At 43.7% G+C, this 18,317-nt stretch overlaps 1 protein-coding gene across 2 annotated transcripts in view; it reads left to right on the top strand.

The window, feature by feature from the left end:
• Positions 1–18,317, top strand: part of LOC118412080 (glutamine--fructose-6-phosphate aminotransferase [isomerizing] 1-like) — a gene marked incomplete in the record, with an annotated part of 89,160 nt that overhangs the window by 46,065 nt on the left and 24,778 nt on the right. For both annotated transcript variants that reach the window (XM_035814707.1, XM_035814706.1), the window contains 4 exon segments: positions 1,053–1,123; positions 1,782–1,874; positions 2,428–2,523; positions 3,009–3,105. In XM_035814707.1, the coding sequence (XP_035670600.1) occupies positions 1,053–1,123; positions 1,782–1,874; positions 2,428–2,523; positions 3,009–3,105 (357 nt within the window).

Below are 18,317 nucleotides of genomic sequence, written 5' to 3'. Positions count from 1 at the left end.
ATTTGACCGCGCCACCAAACAGCTAAGATTAAAAGCTCTTCGGGCATCCTTTAAATTAAAATCACTGTTATCAACAAATTTCAATCCATCCATTTGACTAGCCCTTGATCTATTCAACAGTTGCATCAAACCAATTCTACTGTACTTTGGTGAAGATCTTGGAACAAACATTCAAGGTAGAGACCTTATATTCCATGGTATAGAAGAAAGCCAAAATTAGAATACCAGAGAATCAATAGCTTAGGATCCTCAGTATGATACTGGGATCAGAAACTCACATCCTTAGAGCTTCTCATATTGGCAAAACATCAGACCCTTCCACTCAGCGCCCTGTCCTTGTCAGATTTAAAAAATACAGCGAAAAGCTGAACATTATCTATCAGTCAAACATACAGACAGAACGTAACAATATCTTACGAAATTGCGGATTTAGAGTTTGTACTGTTGAACTATTGCAAAATTACACTCTATTAATGCCGCGGTCAGGGGTAGGCTAGGAGTTTTTCCTCTGTGCATTGATTCATAAACACAGTTGATAAAATACTCCCAGGCTTAGACTTCATAGCCTCCCAAATGACAGACTTGTAAAGAAAGCATACAATACTTCTGTTCAGCTACAACAAGACTGGGCTGTCCATGTACATTTGTACAAGACATGCTACAATGTATGTAGACGTGGCTTCCAAACTCTTTGGCTCAACCCTGCCATGAATGCCAATCAGTTTAGAAATTTATTTAAAAAAACGCCTGATAGACACATTTCTTTCTGGCTGGAGACAAGAAATAAGAAGTCTAAGCAAACTTCAAGTTACAGTCAAACCTGCCCGAAAAAAGATTTCTGCCAGGAAATTACCTTTTAACCATTCAAAACAAATCTTTTAGAAAATCATTGCAAAACTAAGAATTAGAATGAATCATAGAATGTACATAGCATCTGTCTTCTCTGTCATGACCAGTGGAAAAATAGTCTTCATCGACCTAAACTGGATTGATACCGCTTTCACTTTTTAAATGTTAATTTTTGGGGACACTTTAACTGCCTATTTCCACAGTGCCATCATCGAGCACACCAACCGTGTCATCTTTATGGAGGATGATGATGTGGCTGCTGTTACAGATGGATGTGAGTTTTCTTTTCTTCAGACATCTTGACATGTACCCATCTGAATGCAAAAAACACACAGTCACTGTAATCTTTTGTTATATGATTTAGTCAGTGTTCCCGCCAGCTCCCTGAGATGAATGCATCTCAAAATATTGGAAAGGGGGGGATTTTTGGACCCTCTATTTCCCACATCGTCATCTTATAGAAATTTATGTCTATAACTGCAAAAAATATCTACTTCGTGTAAGTTGTGGATTGCAATCCTAGCAGTGAGACCTTGGCTTCAGTGTAGAATATTACCAGTCAGAATTTCCCTGAGGAAGGTGACAGATGGTCACTGAAACGTGGGTGTTGATTATTCACAGAGCCTGCTTTTTGTATCCTTGAAAGAACATGCAGTACTGCACTATCCTGTTTGACATTCACTCACTACTTCCACTCATGATCACAACACATTTTCATGAGGCTTTAACAAGCTCATAAAAAAGAACGTAATTTCCAACTAAAACATTGAAATTTTGTGTGGGAAGTAATATTTTCAGAATTACTTCTTCAAACACAGATGAACTTTCAAAACACACTGCTGCATGTAGTTTTTAATTAGTGCTGCTGATTCTAACATGTACATGTACAGTGTACATCAGTTTACCACCGCTTTCCACCCCACTCCCCTCAGGTCTGTCCCTGCACCGTATCCGGCGCTCAGTAGACGAGTCCTCCACCAGGCAGGTGCAGACTCTTCAGATGGAGATCCAGCAGATCATGCGAGGTGAGTACAAGCTTTAATTATTACTGTTTGTATACCATCCTACAGGGCTCCATATTAGTTGTGCATGGTCCACCACTGTCTATTCTAAGAGGCAGTCAAATAATGCAATTAGTTAACATGACTATATCTCATGAAAGAAGACTAAACTTTATCTAATATTTAGAAACGAAAACAAAACTAACTTTCAGCTGACATGAAATAATGGACCCGTCTGCTGCTACACGTACATGTACATGTATGTCATGTAATATGGCATCAGAGCCATGTGACTGTAGCAATGGCTGGTGCCAGATAATCTGTGCTGCCCCCAATGCTGCAGTCATGTGTCTCTAACTGCAGTCATGTGTCCCATCCTGGAAGGAAAAGTAGACGGGTCCATTCCATGAAAAAGGCTGATAGAGTTGGTCAAAAATTCAAGTTCATGTAAGTTCCATTCATGTCAAGTGTGGGTTAGATAAAGTTAGTCTTCTTTCATCTGTCATTTACCAAGTTCAGATGAACTTTATGCTATGATTGTGCCTTTTCCCTTATGAATATGACCTCTCCCTTAAAGGTAACTACAGTACCTTCATGCAAAAGGAAATCTTTGAGCAGCCTGAGTCTGTTGTCAACACCATGAGGGGAAGGATCAACTTTGATGACAACAAAGGTTGGACTTATTGACTAAGGAGTTCCCATATATCCTAATCTTTTAAACAATATAGTCACCAATTGTTACATATGCAGATAATTACATATCCAGCATGCCTTATGGGGCCTTGGACCGAATCACTCTCAGTCAAATCACTGCTCTATTTTTATATCACTACACCAGTCACATGTAGAGTTAGAAAGTTATAGAATAAATCTTAGTCCGCTCATCCAGTGTTTCCTAGTCATCAATCGTAGTCAACAGAGCACTACAAGGAGTCAGGGAACACAACACAACACCAATGAATCAATGTTTGACATCTTTCCACAAGTATATTCTATCATAATAGCATGTGACTGTGTAAAAACGAAAAGAGAAATGCCACAAATGTTGAACAATGAGATATGGTCCTGTATGATGTATGATACATATGCAATGATTATTGTGAAGAGGGGATGTCTAAGGCAGAAAGCCATTTACATAGAGTCTTGTGTTCTGTCCAGTTCACCTTGGTGGCCTGAAGCAGCACATCAACGAACTGAAGCGCTGTCGCCGCCTGATTTTCATTGCGTGTGGAACAAGTTACCACTCAGCCATGGCGGTACGATTAACTTCCAATCATTAACCCAGAACTTGTTGCGATAATGTAGTGTTTTTACACTGAAATGGGCTGTAACCCTAGCACATTGTGTCATGATGTGTGATGGGGTCACAGAGAAAGACTTGGCCCAGCCCACAAGTGACCTGGGTAGGCAGATGGGGCTTCATCACTCAGGGGTAGCTTAGGACAGTGAAAGTAGTAGGATTTCATTGATTAAAGGAGTTCAAAAACACACTTCAGTCTCGCGCCCTCCTGACAGTAGTTGGTGTCAGAAGTGGGATCCCACTTGGGGAGGGCCTAGGAAAAAATGTTGAGCCTAGGGAGAGCCTAGGCAAAAATTTTTGATCTGGGGGGAGGGCCAAGGAAAAAAAATTAGCTTGGTCTACCAGCAAAATTTCAGAGGGTCAAGATTTCAAAAATTTTCCTGGACCTCCACAAGGGAGCGCCCGCGGGTCAGAGCGGGGGAGCACGCCCTACGAGAAATCCGTGTACAAATACTTTTTTGGTGCTCTTTGGATAAAGTTGTATTATACTTGGATATCAAAAGAATGAAATAGCTTCTCTGAAGCACATATTTATGACCATACTGCTGAGCTATTCAATTTCCAAGTTTTGCTAGAGGCGATAGATCTGCTTCGCGATGAAAACTGGTACCAAAGTATGGCGCCAAAACATTTCCAACTGGGAGCGCAGTGATATATTGGCGACTTGAATATTTTCAAAAAATTTGACCTGACCCTCTGATGTCCGGCCCTCTCCCTGCTAAATATCGATCAGTTCCTTATATTTTAGTTTTGTTACAGATTTAGGAGATGCTTTCAGGTAAAATCAGGTACTGCTTAAAAAGAATATTACAAGAACATCGCAGGCTTTACAGATTTACAGCATACAAGTTGTATCTGTACTTAAAATCACTCATTGCATTGGTCATTTTTGTATTGGGAGCTAATTCTTCCACATACTTCCAACTCTCTCGATTTGGCATCACTTTGCATAACAGCAGGGTGTTCCACTTACAAACCAGAGGTCCTGGGTTGGAATCCATTCATGTGCCAACAATCTTGAGCCCTTGAAAGTAGTCGGCCCACCCAATAACAAGACTTGTAATCATACTTTGTTTATTTGTTGTCAGACGCGGCAGCTGATGGAGGAGCTGACTGAGCTGCCTGTGATGGTAGAGCTGGCCTCAGACTTCCTGGACAGGAAAACTCCCATTTTCAGGGATGATGTTTGCTTCTTCATCAGTCAGTCTGGTCAGTGCAGTCTCAAGTCATCTCCCAAAATAAAAATCATGCTGTCAACAAGACACTGAGTTTGGACTAAGGCAGCAGATACCCCTCATTGCCTTTTAGATATTCATTGTATAATTATTCGAATTCTCTAGCCTATCCTCATAAGATTTGGTGATCTCGAAATTTGATTACTTTTGCTATGAGTTGCTGGATAATTGTCAATCTGTAGCCTTTTCCCCAGGCAGCGCTTTAGACCGTTGGTGGCTACATCAATGTAACTTAAAGGCGGTTAAAGTCATCTCTATTTATTGTATGTAGAACTAAATCTATGGGCAAAAGATGAATGATTTAAAATTCCTAAGAGATCCCCTTTTCTTGATTGTGGAAGCCAGGGGCACAATTTTAAAAGTAGTAAGGTCCCAAATGCAAAGGAGCGTAAAACATCCATGACAGTTAACGGTGAAATGATTTAACAGTTTCGTCTACTTCTTATGGATAATATGATGACTAGAATAAATTTCCTAATCCATACAGACTCCTTTATCCAGCAGGTACATCTGTTGTCCTCTCTGTCTATCACGTTGGCCCCATCATGTCACATCATTCACGGATGTGGAACTTCCATCTAATATTTTGTAGAAGCACCGCTGTGGTTCAAGGAATGTAATAGTAATGCAGCAAGAAGTTTGCTGTTGACTGGCAAACACGGACATTTGAAACTTGCGTTTCCCAAGAAGACTTGCCAATGATTGATAGCCAGCAGCCTTTGATGACCGTCGCAAAGTCAGCGGAAGGCGCCACCAAGTCTACAGTGTCCTGGCAACAAGAAAGCCGGCGGACTGTGGGCGGTGCCACAAATGTGCAGTGGCCATACTATAAAACACAGAACAGTTGAAATACCATTATTGAACGTAAATTCGGCCTGGGTGATACATAATGACAAATAAAAACAATGAAGCTGTACCAGAGTTGTAATAACCCTGTTATGGATCCTTTCCATGTTTATAAAAGGTAAGAGCTGGAGAAAAAAAAATGATGATGGAAAGAGTGTCAACTAAATAGAAATTCTGTTAGTAGCTGCTAAAGTGATTGAGAAATGGCAATTGTTGGTTGTGTGAATAGTTTTCTGTGACATGTTGGCAGGTGAAACTGCGGACACCCTGATGGCCCTGCGGTACTGTAAGGGACGTGGTGCGCTGACTGTTGGGATCACTAACGTGGTGGGCAGCTCCATCTCCAGGGAGACTGACTGTGGGGTACACATCAATGCTGGACCAGAGATTGGTGTGGCTAGTACCAAGGTATGGTGACAGCAAATTATTGTAAGTCAATAAATGTTCTGAACTTATTCACGATAGCGTCGTCGGTGTTTGCCAGTTGTAACGCGGAGGGTGAAGAGTTCATGAACAGTATGGATGCCTTCCTTATTCAAGTATGGTCTCTAGATGAATGTGTTAAAAATTCATTGATCAAAACTTGACCACTCTTTGGCAACTAGTGATGGAGCGCCGTTAGTTCGAGCGCGTAAAAAAGGGGGGGATCTTAGGGCGGCCCCCGTTATGCCTTTACCTTACCTTACCGTTATGCCTTTACCTCTGTGCCAAATTTTGACTCATTCGATTAAAAAATTCTGTTATGAAACCACTTACATTACTTAATGCTTACCATGATCGTATAGATACATTTTGTAGTGTGTGCCAGGCTGTATGTATTAACACCAGAAACTTGTACTAGTAACATCTATTATCATAATACCGGTACGTTTACGACGATTTCTCTAGCCATACTGATTTGACAAATTGTCAACGCATCATTTTCTCCAGTTACATGTTGCTGTTATAGCTTACCCTTGCCACTTCTTCTGTGTAACTTTTCTGCCACTCTTGTCCTGCTAAAAGCGTAATATTGTAATTGTAACACGCCGCGGAATTACACGGCGAACGGGCGCGTGGTTGGGAGGGGGTACAAAATACCGGTAGGAAGAAACACGGCACAATTAACTGCCGCTATGTACATTTATACATCCTCTGATGTTCCTTCCTTTTCTGTCAGTAAATGCATAAAACATAAACCTGCATGAGCATACAAAATGTCATGAGAAAACGGACGTATACTGTCAAGAATTTTCATTTAACTTCTGTCCGTCACAACCGCTATGACGTAACACTTCACTGCTAGCGTAGATATAAAAATGGCGGGAAAATGGCTGCGTACGTTCAATTTTGCCCATTCAGTCGTAGATCCGGGCTATTATGCAACGGTTCGTCACACTTTTACATGAGTTGTAGGTCACCAACAGAAATTCAAGATTGTTGTTGAATCATGTTCGTCTTGTGCCGTGAGCATGTGTAATTATGATCTATAAATTTGGCAATGAATGTGACAGTGTGTTCGTCCCACGACGAGCTGCCTACCCCGAAAAAGATACTGAAAACTTTTGGCCTTGTTGTCTTCGAATGCATTGTTATCGATGCTTTGTAAATGATGTATTGGACACCTAGATGTCTGAAGTGTGCACAGCTCAGAAATAACTATTGTTGCATGTGTAGATCTCTTTAAGTTCCAGTATTTTTAATCTACCGGTATAAGTCTTAGTACCGGTATTATGCCAATGCATGTTATATATTAGGTTGAAACTAACATTCTAAAGCATACACTTTTCTCCTGTGTTCTAGGCATACACCAGCCAGTTCATTGCTCTGGTGATGTTTGGTTTGATGATGTGTGAAGACAGAATATCCATGCAACAGAGAAGGGCGGACATCATTAAGGGTCTCAAGGACCTGCCAGGTATGTCAATTGTTATTGTTATTGGGTGGGCCGACTACTGTTTCTTCGCAGCCAGGGGCTGAATTGAGAGAAGCTTACAATAGGTGGGGCTAAATTGCAAGTGTCTGGAGCGAGCTGCCATTCGGCACCACTCAGGTGACCTCATTACGACTGTCACAAGTGTCTGTAGCAAGCTGCCATTCGGTGCCACTCAGGTGCCCATTAATATGACAGTAATTGCCCCAGGTGTGGCTGTGGAACTGTAGTTTTGTATTAAACCACTCACACTGGGAAGGACTCTTTTTGATAAGTGTGGTGGGATCTTTAACGTGCTCAAGGTGTGGCTCTACCTCAGGCACTGGACCTCCATTTAACGTCCTGTCAGAGAGATGGCCCTAACCAAACCTAGGTACTCATTTTCACCCGGTGGTCTGCATGAAGGGGCAATACTCAGTTTATAAATGGTTCATTTATTGCTCATCTGTGATTAATTTTTACAAATGTAGTCGATTTTGTGTTGTAAAGATGGGTCTTTTAGAAAATGGAGGAAAATAATTGGCTTTAACTCCCATACTGCAGAGAAAGCAGTATGTACCATTTTTGTGCCGTCTTTGGTATAATATGGCCACAGTGTGGATTCCTGGGTCCAAAACGAGCACTTACATTGGTAACCACTGAGCTATTGCACTGGTCAAGGAAAGTGTAAAGTGCCTTTTCCAAGGGCACAACGCCGGGGGCATGGCAAGTAATCGAGCCCAATGCTCTACTGGTCATGCCATATCAACTGCACACTGCCATAGGCTTCCAGAATTTCTGGGGTTGAGTTGGTTCACATGCACAAAAAAGTATGATCAAATTTGTGATTTCTATCATCCTAATACTTTCTTTCTTTGCTGCCACAAAGATAAGATCAAGGAGGTATTGAAGCTTGACGAGGAGGTCCACTCTCTGGCTCAGGAGCTGTACCAGCAGAAGTCAGTCCTCATCATGGGTCGTGGCTACAACTTTGCTACATGCCTGGAGGGTGCTCTGGTCAGTCCACTGGATATAGTATATATATATATGATATATGCAGCTTCTTGTATTAAGTTAAATATAGCAGTGATAAGATACATTTAACATCGAGCAGATTAAAATGGGACTGAGCAGAGCACTTGGGACTAATGCTTGTAGCCTTTCACAAACTACACCTATATATCAGATATTTTGTGAAAATGTTCCTTGTTACCCAACGGATCATTATACCCCCCAGTGGGAGTCTTCATGCTTCATTGAATATAGAAAAATCCCGGGATTTATCCCGGGATTTTTTTTTTGTCCCAGGATTTTTTAAAAAATCCCGGGTTTTTCTTTGAAAAAACCCGGGATTTTTATGGGGTGCCCAAATAAAATCCCGGGTTTTTCTTTTAAAAACCCGGGATTTTTTTGAATGCCCTGATAAAATCCTGGGTTTTTCTTTTTAAAAAACACTATATTATCAGAATATATGTTAAGAATGGGAAGTTGAGTCATTATCAATAACACTGAAGGTAGCAGGCACGTTTCACCTGGGTTACAGACTCGGGTCTATATCAGAACCACTGCATGTCAAGGTTTACATCATATTGTTGTGACTTCAGTGATTACTTAGCAGAATGCTACTGATGATAATAGTCATAAATTGATGTAAGGAGGGATGCAGATGTGTGGTTATCATTGTGAAAAGGTATACGTAGTATTGTTTGAGCTTAAAGAAAGTACAGAAAACGTGCCTTGATTCATATTCTTATGTGCAAAATGTGTGACACAGGTCTGTATCAACAAGTTCTGGTGCTGAAACTGTGTTCCACACACGCACGCACGTCGTAGAATAGGTAATTGCTACTAGGTAACTACCCGTAAGGGCGCTGTCACATAGGTCCTGCGATTGTTGTATGATTTTGATGCCATGGGAGTTTCAAGCAGGTTGCGCCAGAACTAACCACCGACATGGATCAAAAACAGCATTTTGTGTAATCTCCAAGCAGACCCTACGGTGCCATAAGATAGTATCAAAGCTGGCCAGGGACTATAGCCGGCTAAGGGAGTCAAACGGGCACCGGCACCTATGGGGCGTTTGATACTATACATAACGCACCGTGGATCTGGTTCGAGATTACATTTTGTGTACCAAGAAAGTTGATACATGTACGTACATTTTTGTCCGGCCAAATGCCTTTAGTTAGCGATCGTACAGCGATCGCACGAGCTATATGTGACCGTGCCTTAATACGAGATCACAGGAATTCCGCTTTACTCTGTAGCGGGCCTGACGTATGTTTGTTCTATGACGTCTCTGCAAATAAGTAAATGAACTATAACCTTGTCATCATTCAACCTAGTTGGTCATTATCTCCTGCCTGCGAGCAATGTACAAAGACTATGAAATTGCAAGACACAGGTGACAATTAATTGTTATATTTTCTTATTCGTTTTCAATCTTGGAATCTCTGAGCAGCCTGTACGGACAAAGATGTCACATTGGCCGTAGAAGAACTAAGCACGACAATTGTACACGGTAAAATGCATGGCAACAAGTATTACACCAAGTACAAAATATAGGTCATTATCATCGGTCGACGTGCTTACACACAACGGGGTTATACCGCCCCTTACGGAGTGACATACCATTTCGTATGGCTAATTACAAGATGGGGATGTGCCAGTTGTCCCGTTCAGGTGAATGACAGTAAATCACTGTGTGGCTGATACGAGGCAGAGGTTCGCCAGGCCTCCATCCTGGTGATTTGCAGTGAATCACCAACTCCAGACAGCAGGATTTGCACCATCGCACACCGCACGTTTGGTGGGTTCAAGTGCGCGGGGTGTTGCTCTCCTTAAACACAGGACCTTCATTTAACGTTCTGAGGGACAGCCGTAGCCGAAGCTAGGTACTCATTTTCATCTGAGTAAAGTGAGGAAAGCCGCGTAAAGTGCCTTTCCCATGGGCACAAGATCGGTGGCACTGCAGGATTCAAACTGGAAACTGGAAAGTTATGTAACAATAAGGACTAACATTATTCTTTGCATTTGTTGTAGTATTGGAATGGAGTGGGCTAATCATAAGTATCGATGTTCCTTCTAATATCAAAGCAGTCCTTGTTTTGCCAATTTTTTTCATTATGTGGGTTGTGACATCTAAAGATATATACAAATCTGTTTGTAGCATCGAGTCTCTTGAAATCTGTTGTACTTTATTTGAGCAATGTGAATAATTCATTACATAAAAAAGTGTATTTAGAAACATTCCATTATAAAGTAAAATTCATCTTCTTTGGACTTTGGGCAGAATGGACAGAACCTTTGGTCAGGGGCTACATTGTATAGTATCTGCCTGTTTCTATATTCAATTTATGGCTACTGATTCTTAATTAGTTATTGCTTTGCAAATTTTAATGTTATTATATCATAAAGGTATGTTTTTTGTTCATAATATTCTTTTGATTTGCTACGTTACAGACAGTACTAGTTTTGAATCGTTTTCAATAGAACTAAACCACTCCTGTATGGATATATCTTGTTGCCGGATGCGCAGTTGGTTGGCAATGTATTCTGCTTTATAAACCTCAGGTTTTGACCATATTTGTCCAAAGCTGTGGTAATAGAGAATGTCCTCAACATGATTAATCCAGTCATGGTCGCCAGTAAATACGGTGTTGTACATGTATGTGTAAGGACCAGTCCTCAGGTAAGTTTACCAAACGGTGCCGGTACTTAATGAGCTGAATTCTAGCAAATATTATAATGGGAAAAGTTCCTCTCTTCTCACGCCGTACTAGAATATTTTGAGTGGACTCCAAGTAGAAATTTTTGAAAACGTTTGTCAAGTATCATCTCCGCCCCAGTAATTATCTTGTTTACTTTCCTTGAGTAAACTACCCTGCGGGCACGGGTTCATCCCGGGAGGCGGAAATCATCACGCCCCTGTCAATCGGTCTAATGGGAGAACAATGAGCTGTTTATGGCTTCTACAATACAATACACACTTCACATCCTCGTCCATTTTGCAACCTGTATCAAGTTTATATAGAAGTAGTAGCTGTTGATAGTACATGTACTTACTTCTGGTTCTGCTTGGAAACGAGAAATTGTTCAACTACAAAAAACGAGTCACACAAGCAAGGTAAGTCGATGTTACTCTTAGGGTTGCCTCTTTGCAATAGTCTAAACTATCTATGAACTACATTGATTAGCACATAAACAGTTTATGTACATATTAATAATCGACTTCCCCAATGTTGACTATTACTATTGTACCTAGGTTACTTTGGAGTTCCCAGTTCCCAGCGATATAGTCCATTCTATTTATTCTGTTCGCCCATTGGTCCGATAGGGATGACGTCACTTCCGGTTACCAGGTATATATAGAGGTGCACACCTGAGCACAACGTGCATGCTGCCAGATTCCCCGACCACGTCTGGGTCCACACTCCACCGGCACCGCCGAAGCAAACATGTCCAAGCTGAAGATGCCGACAGGAGGTTTGCGTTAGTTCCAGCGCCCAGAGACGGTCGGTCTGGGACGCCGAAGGGACCTCGAGGGTTTAGCGGTATCGCCGGGTCGGTGTACGGGGGACGTTGCTTGGTCCCCCGGAAGGTTTGACGAGATATTCCGTGTTCTCTCGTGTTTCAATTACCGTGTGTGCTTTCAGGAGTGCAGAGCTACATGTACCGTCCTTGTTCTTGCTGTGCTGGATGCCTGGAATTTCTAAGGGCCGGCTGTTTGTTCTAACATTTGCATTTCTATCGCGTATTCATATGTATGAGCTCTTAGCGGCTCGAGGATGGCCGCCTTACACCATTTTTTCGTTTTACAGCTTCAATCCTTTTTTCTAGGCCGGGTCGAGTTTAGGACGTTTTTAATTCACGCTGGCGTTCTGTTCTGCGTGGAGCTGAGTGATTCTTGTGTGGTTTCGTGACTTTGTGTATGTTTTTAGCAGCGTTCGACAGCCACATCCAAGCAGATAGTTGGTGCCCACGTGGCAAGCCGGTGGTTCTCTGAAATTCCTTTGTCGCCATGTTTTTTGCATCCTTTCTCTCCTCTGCAAAGGAAACCTGTGTGTGCTGGCTTTTAATGCTGAGGTGTGGAGCAGAACGAGAGTTTCCAGATTTTATGTCATTTTCTGTTTTTCGTGAATTTTTTTCAGGCAGGAACAGAGAAAGACAATGGCTTGGTCCAGGAGGCTGTGTTGGGGTTTTCTGCTACCATCTGTTTTAGTTTGCATGTGTATGAGTGCGTACCTGTAAGGCGTGGTGTTTGAGTTGTGGACACGCGTGGCCCAGATAACCTCCCGTAACGCGGCTCGCTCGCATGTGGAGGCTGGGCGGTGTGAAGATGCGTATGTCTGTAGACTTGTCTGTCTGGGACCGGACCTGTTGCCGGGCGCCCGTCCCTTCCCATTGTGTCATGGTTCACGTGTTGTTCATACAGGTCTGACGCTCTCCCCCTCCAACAACAGGGACGCGCGGGAAACATCACCACCCAGCGCCGGCACAAGCCACCATCAACCTCGCCAAATGTGCGGCCCGATAGGACCCGTTGGTGGCCTGCACAAGCTTTAGCAGCAGAGAGGGCTCAAGACGCGCCAGGAAACCTGTTAGCCGAACAGTTAGGCTGTGATGTTTTATGTTGTGAACCATGTTCTTTGTGCTGAATATAGTGCTACAAGGGACAGCGGTCAGAGGATCAGGGTCGACTGGCGCTCCGGTCCCCGACACCGCCCAGCCCCTGCCGGTCAGCTAACCCCGCCGACAACTCAAGGAACTGTAAGTCATTTTCCCCCTACTTTTCGTGATAGATTTTGACATGTCGTTTTCCAGTGCGATGGGGTGCCGCGGGATGCTGGATGGTTAGGAACTAATCGAGTAACCCTGTTTTGAGATTGGTCTGACCAAGAACGTCTTTGGTCTGACGCCGTTTTTAGCACGGCAAGATATCATTCAGTGCGATGGGGTTCCGCGGTAAGCTGAATGACCAAAAAAAAAAAAAATGTGCAGTTTTTCTTCAGCTCGGTGTGACGTTTCCAGTGCGAAGGGTTTCCGCGGAAGGCCGGACGATCCGAGAAATTGTGTTCTTTTTTTCCTTTTTCGTGATTTGTTGTGATATCATCCAGTGCGAAGGGGTGCCGCGGAAAGCTGGATTCTTGGAAAACCCTAAAAGTTGTGTACGCTCTTGTTTGACATTTGGCGATTTTATCCAGCGCGACGGGGTTCCGCGGAAGGCTGGATAACATGCTATGCGGGAGTGTGTAAGGACTTGGTCCGGACTGAGGCTTGGTTATAGTGTTTGTGGGACACGGGCATAAGGAATGGAGTGAGCAATATGTTTTGCGTTTTTTGAAATTGTGCGCATAGGATCTTGTTGTTTTTCGGAACATTGCGGAATTTGCCAGATGCACTAGAGAGCTCCCTTTATGGGACATCAGAAGGGCGTGGTTCCCATAGTCGCCGAGAAGATAGGATAGCATTCGAAGAATTTTCATTCCTTCCTGTTTTCGCTCAACTTTTGTACGTGGAGAAATTTAGATCGGTATTCTCGGCGTTGATTTTCCCTCAGTTTTCGAAGCGCGCGCTGCGGCCGATTAGAGTGGGTAAGCGTTGTTTTGACGAAGTTCAGAGAAGAACATGATGAAGTGTGGGGGACAAGTCGAGAGATATAAGAAAGGGATTGGATGGGTAAGGGGAGAGGAAAGGCGAGAGAGTGATGATAAGGACGGGAAGACGGGATGAAGATAGGGAGTGATTTTTAACAGTATTCAGGAAGAGGAAAGGAGCGAATAGATACCTCTGGAAAGTATCATAGTAGGGAGGCGACGAAGTGAAAGCAATTGAATGCCGGAAATAGGTAGGAGCATAACAGCCAAAGAGGGCTGGGGCAAAGACGGCAGTTTTCCGCATCACTTCATACCGGAGGATCAATGGCGAACAGGACAAATAGGATACTATTTATTCTGTTCGCCCATTGGTCCGATAGGGATGACGTCACTTCCGGTTACCAGGTATATATAGAGGTGCACACCTGAGCACAACGTGCATGCTGCCAGATCCTCCGTCCTCGTCTGGGGCCTAAAGCGAACCCGCCCACCCAACCCTCGACATGTTCTCGCTTCGGGCGGTGCTGGGCGCCCGCTATACGGCGGGCGCATTAGCTCACAGACAACTTTAGGCTTCAGACGGCAGTTTTCCGCATCACTTCATACCGGAGGATCAATGGCGAACAGGACAAATAGGATACTGTTGATACCGTAGAAATGGAACAACACAAGTACGGCGCTCGACAACAGTGCCAGGGAAGGAGAACTCCTAGGGATGGAGTTTATATCATGTCCCCGCCCCTGCAATTATCTTGTTTACTTTCCTGGAGCACAACTTCACAGCCGGTGCGGCACGGGTGCGGCACGGGAGGCGGAAATCATCACGCCCCTGTCAATCGACGAATGTGTCTTGAATTGGAGTACAACGGTCTGTTTATGACTTTTCTACAGACTTCAGTTTCGGTTTCAACAGGTAAGGATCGTGTTTCTGTTAACGTTCCTGACATTCTAGCGTTGTGCGTTTCTATTTGCACTAACTTACCAACATACACAGTCAGACCAATACTATACCAACAAACAGTGGCGATAACGAGTATTAACCATAATTGGTACATGGTGGGCTGCCCTGACTGTCCGGCCCGGGCGCGCGGGGATTAACGAAGGCCTGTGTTATCAATCAGGCGTGAAATGACCGTGCCCAAGTAAACAGTGCCATGGACTGTAGTAGTAGTCCACTGGACTGTGGCGTGGAAAATATCAGCTGCCCATACATGTACCATTATTCGTACAAAATAAGGAAATTTAGTTACAAATACAAAGTTGCACGTAAGTACTATCATGTAAGATGTAAGCCACATGTGCCACAAATCGCTGCATAGCAGGGAGTTTTTCTGAACCGAGCTCGAAGCGCGATTAAACAGCACTTGACCATCAAAGAGACTCCAGACTAGCGAAGATTATCAAAGAAATTAATGTTACCAGCGAGAAAAATAGGAACATCTTGTGTCCCGCTATTCATTATGAACAAGGCGTATCTTATGTAATTAACGGGAGTACGAGGTCTCCTCACAAGATCTACTTCGCGATGCCTGCCTTCAACCGCCAGTTTTACCGTCAGCTGCGAAGAGGAATGGCGATCACAAGCAAACGCATCAAAACCACAATTTGTCTTCTTACCGTTGTAGCGAGGAAAATGTGAATTTTCTTTTTCTTCATTTATCACAAAAAACTTGTTTATTTTCAATACATACACTGATATACAGCCACCCTTTCATAAGTTAGTGAGAAGTTCCTTAGAAATTACGGGACTTCTCATTCTTTGTTGGTGGGGTCAAGCAGGGGTCATGTTATTGTTTTCCCTTTGCGCTGGGTTTGGCTGGTGGAGTAACGAAAACAATAGTTTTACTCCCCGAAACAGCCCAGATAACAACATTTTTACCGTGAGTCAAAGCTGTATATTTTATTTGCCGTGTTAGAATCTCCGACATCGAAAGACCTGTAGGAATCTATGATTTCAAAGGCCAAGTATGGACGGAGCATGTTTCACTGAACGGTCATGACTACCTGCAATTTTTTGGTTATCCGTAAATCGTAAAACGTAAACCGCACAAAGCGTCCGGCCCTGACGGGATCCCGAATCGCGTACTCAAGGAACTAGCTGGCGAGCTAGCCCCTTTGCTTGCAGCCCTCTTCAACCAGTCACTACAACATGGGAGTGTCCCAGAAGACTGGACTAAGGCCATGGTAACTCCTGTCTTCAAAAAAGGCGGAGTACATGATCCGGGCAACTACAGGCCAGTTTCGCTAACCTGTGTAATATCCAAGCTCATGGAACATGTCTTATGTAAGCACATCCTGAACCACCTAGAGAAACACCATCTCCTCACAGACTTCCAACATGGATTTCGCAAAGCCCACTCTTGCGAAACCCAACTGCTTTTCACCGTCGACGATCTCGCGTCAGCTTACGACAAGAAGGTGCAAGTGGACATGGGTATCTTGGATTTTAGTCGTGCTTTCGACACGGTACCGCACGAGAGGCTCCTCAGTAAACTCGCTCACTACGGCATTAAGGGTCCCATCCTGCGATGGATCAGCTCTTTCCTCCAGGACAGATCCATGTGGGTGGTAGCAGATGGCGAGTGTTCCCCGTCAACGCGTGTTCTCTCTGGAGTTCCTCAAGGCACGGTCCTCGGTCCGATTTTGTTCCTGGTATTCATAAATGACTTGCCATCTTGCCTGACACCTGGAACTACTGCTAGGCTCTTTGCCGACGACTGTCTTGTGTATCGAGAGATCCACGGGCAGGAAGACCAAGTAATCCTGCAGAGAGATCTCATCGCATTACAGGATTGGGCAACTACTTGGGGCATGAAATTCAACCCTAAGAAGTGTAACACGATGTCCATCACGCGTAACAAGAACCCTCTCACTTGGATGTATGAGATGTGTGGCGAGTTACTCCAACAGACAGAGAAAGCCAAGTATCTCGGTGTCACTTTCAGTAATGACCTGAAATGGTCATCTCATGTCAACACAACAGTGAAACGGGCCAACCATACACTTCACTTTCTCAGTCGAAATCTCCGCTACTGTCCTCGACAAGTCCGCGAGACTGCATACTTCAGCCTAGTCCGCTCCACCGTCGAGTATGGGGCAGTCGTCTGGGATCCTTACCTGAGAAAGGACATCGACGCACTTGAAATGGTCAACAGAAGAGCGGCACGGTTCGTGACGAGTAACCACCGCAGGTCTGATGTCAGTGTTACTGCCCTCCTACAGGACCTGAAATGGCCGTCACTCCAGTCGCGACGTCAGGTCGCACGTCTTGTAATGATGTACAAGATTACCAACAGCCTTGTGGCCATCCCGCCTACTCGCCTCATCCCAGCACACATGAGCACCAGAGCCAACCACTCTCACAAATACCGAACCCTACGATGCAGTTGTGATACAGCAAAGTATACCTACTACGCCAGGACAATTCCTGAATGGAACAACCTCTCCGCCCACATCGTCGAAAGCCCCTCACTGGACACTTTCAAGAACATGCTGCTGTCATCGCATACATGTACGTAGTCCAGCCGCTGCGCCTCCCCCATCCGCGTGATACTCCTATGGGAGGTTTGCGGATTAAGAACTAGAACTAGAATCGTCCGGTCTAGATTGGTTTTGTATTTGTATTTGTATTTTTTGCTGTGGACATGCCTGATGCTCACATGATTTGCATTTGATGATGTGGATATCGATAATTCATTCATGACCTGAATTTCTGAACGAAAAACATTTTCGGGACAACAAACTTACGTGTTGTACATGTTTAGCCTGGCTAAATTATGTGTTTTATCAAGGCGGTTATATAACGGCCTTTTCCCCTCATTGTTTGCTTGACATTTTAAGAACTGTAAAGAACCACATTATCATTTTTTTTGTACGTGTATTTTTAAAGATTCGTCATGCGTCACTTTGCAAATCTGTGTCACGTATTCTGTACACACAATCAGTTTTTCCTATTGCTTTACCCTTTCCCCTTATTTCTTTGTAGGGTTGTACTGGCCAATTTTTACCAGTACATGCGCAACTTTCAGTAATCAGATAATACGGATCTAAGCGCAAGCAGAAACAAATATAGATCAAGTCGTATTACAATATGGTGGTTAGTTCTCCCAACATAACTATATGCGAGGTGCGTTCAAAATAAAACTTGATCAGAACGGCTTCTAACTGAAGAGATCTACGTACTCAAGTCTTTACTCTACTCTGGAGAAAATCGTGAATAAAGGGTTGTACAATGTGAAGAAACATCATCTACATGGACACACACATGGCACTGCACGACAGACAGTTTCGAAGGGGGCGTCGTCAACAGGTGCCACTGAGCTGTAATAAAACCAGGCCTTGTTGACCCAAGCATCCCTCCTGAATTTGTAGGTTTTCTGGATTAACTGTTTCTTCGGTTGTTGTTTCCGGCAATGTCTTGGGTTCGCTGCATTCTCCACAAACCACACCGAGATAAACTCCCTGTCCACGTTCTCGTTCTGCAGAAAACTACTCTCCAAGCAGAGGTTAGGCTCAGGCTGTTTTTTAACGTTTTTTTAGTCCGTTTTATCTGGCTTTCTATTTTGTCATTAAATCTTGCTACAGGTCAAAACCTAACGG

This window comes from Branchiostoma floridae, chromosome 3 (assembly GCF_000003815.2).
Source record: "Branchiostoma floridae strain S238N-H82 chromosome 3, Bfl_VNyyK, whole genome shotgun sequence".
NCBI classification, from domain to species: Eukaryota; Metazoa; Chordata; class Leptocardii; order Amphioxiformes; family Branchiostomatidae; genus Branchiostoma; species Branchiostoma floridae.
The sequence above is the reverse complement of the archived record's forward strand: the minus strand, read 5'-3'. Positions and strand labels throughout refer to the sequence as shown.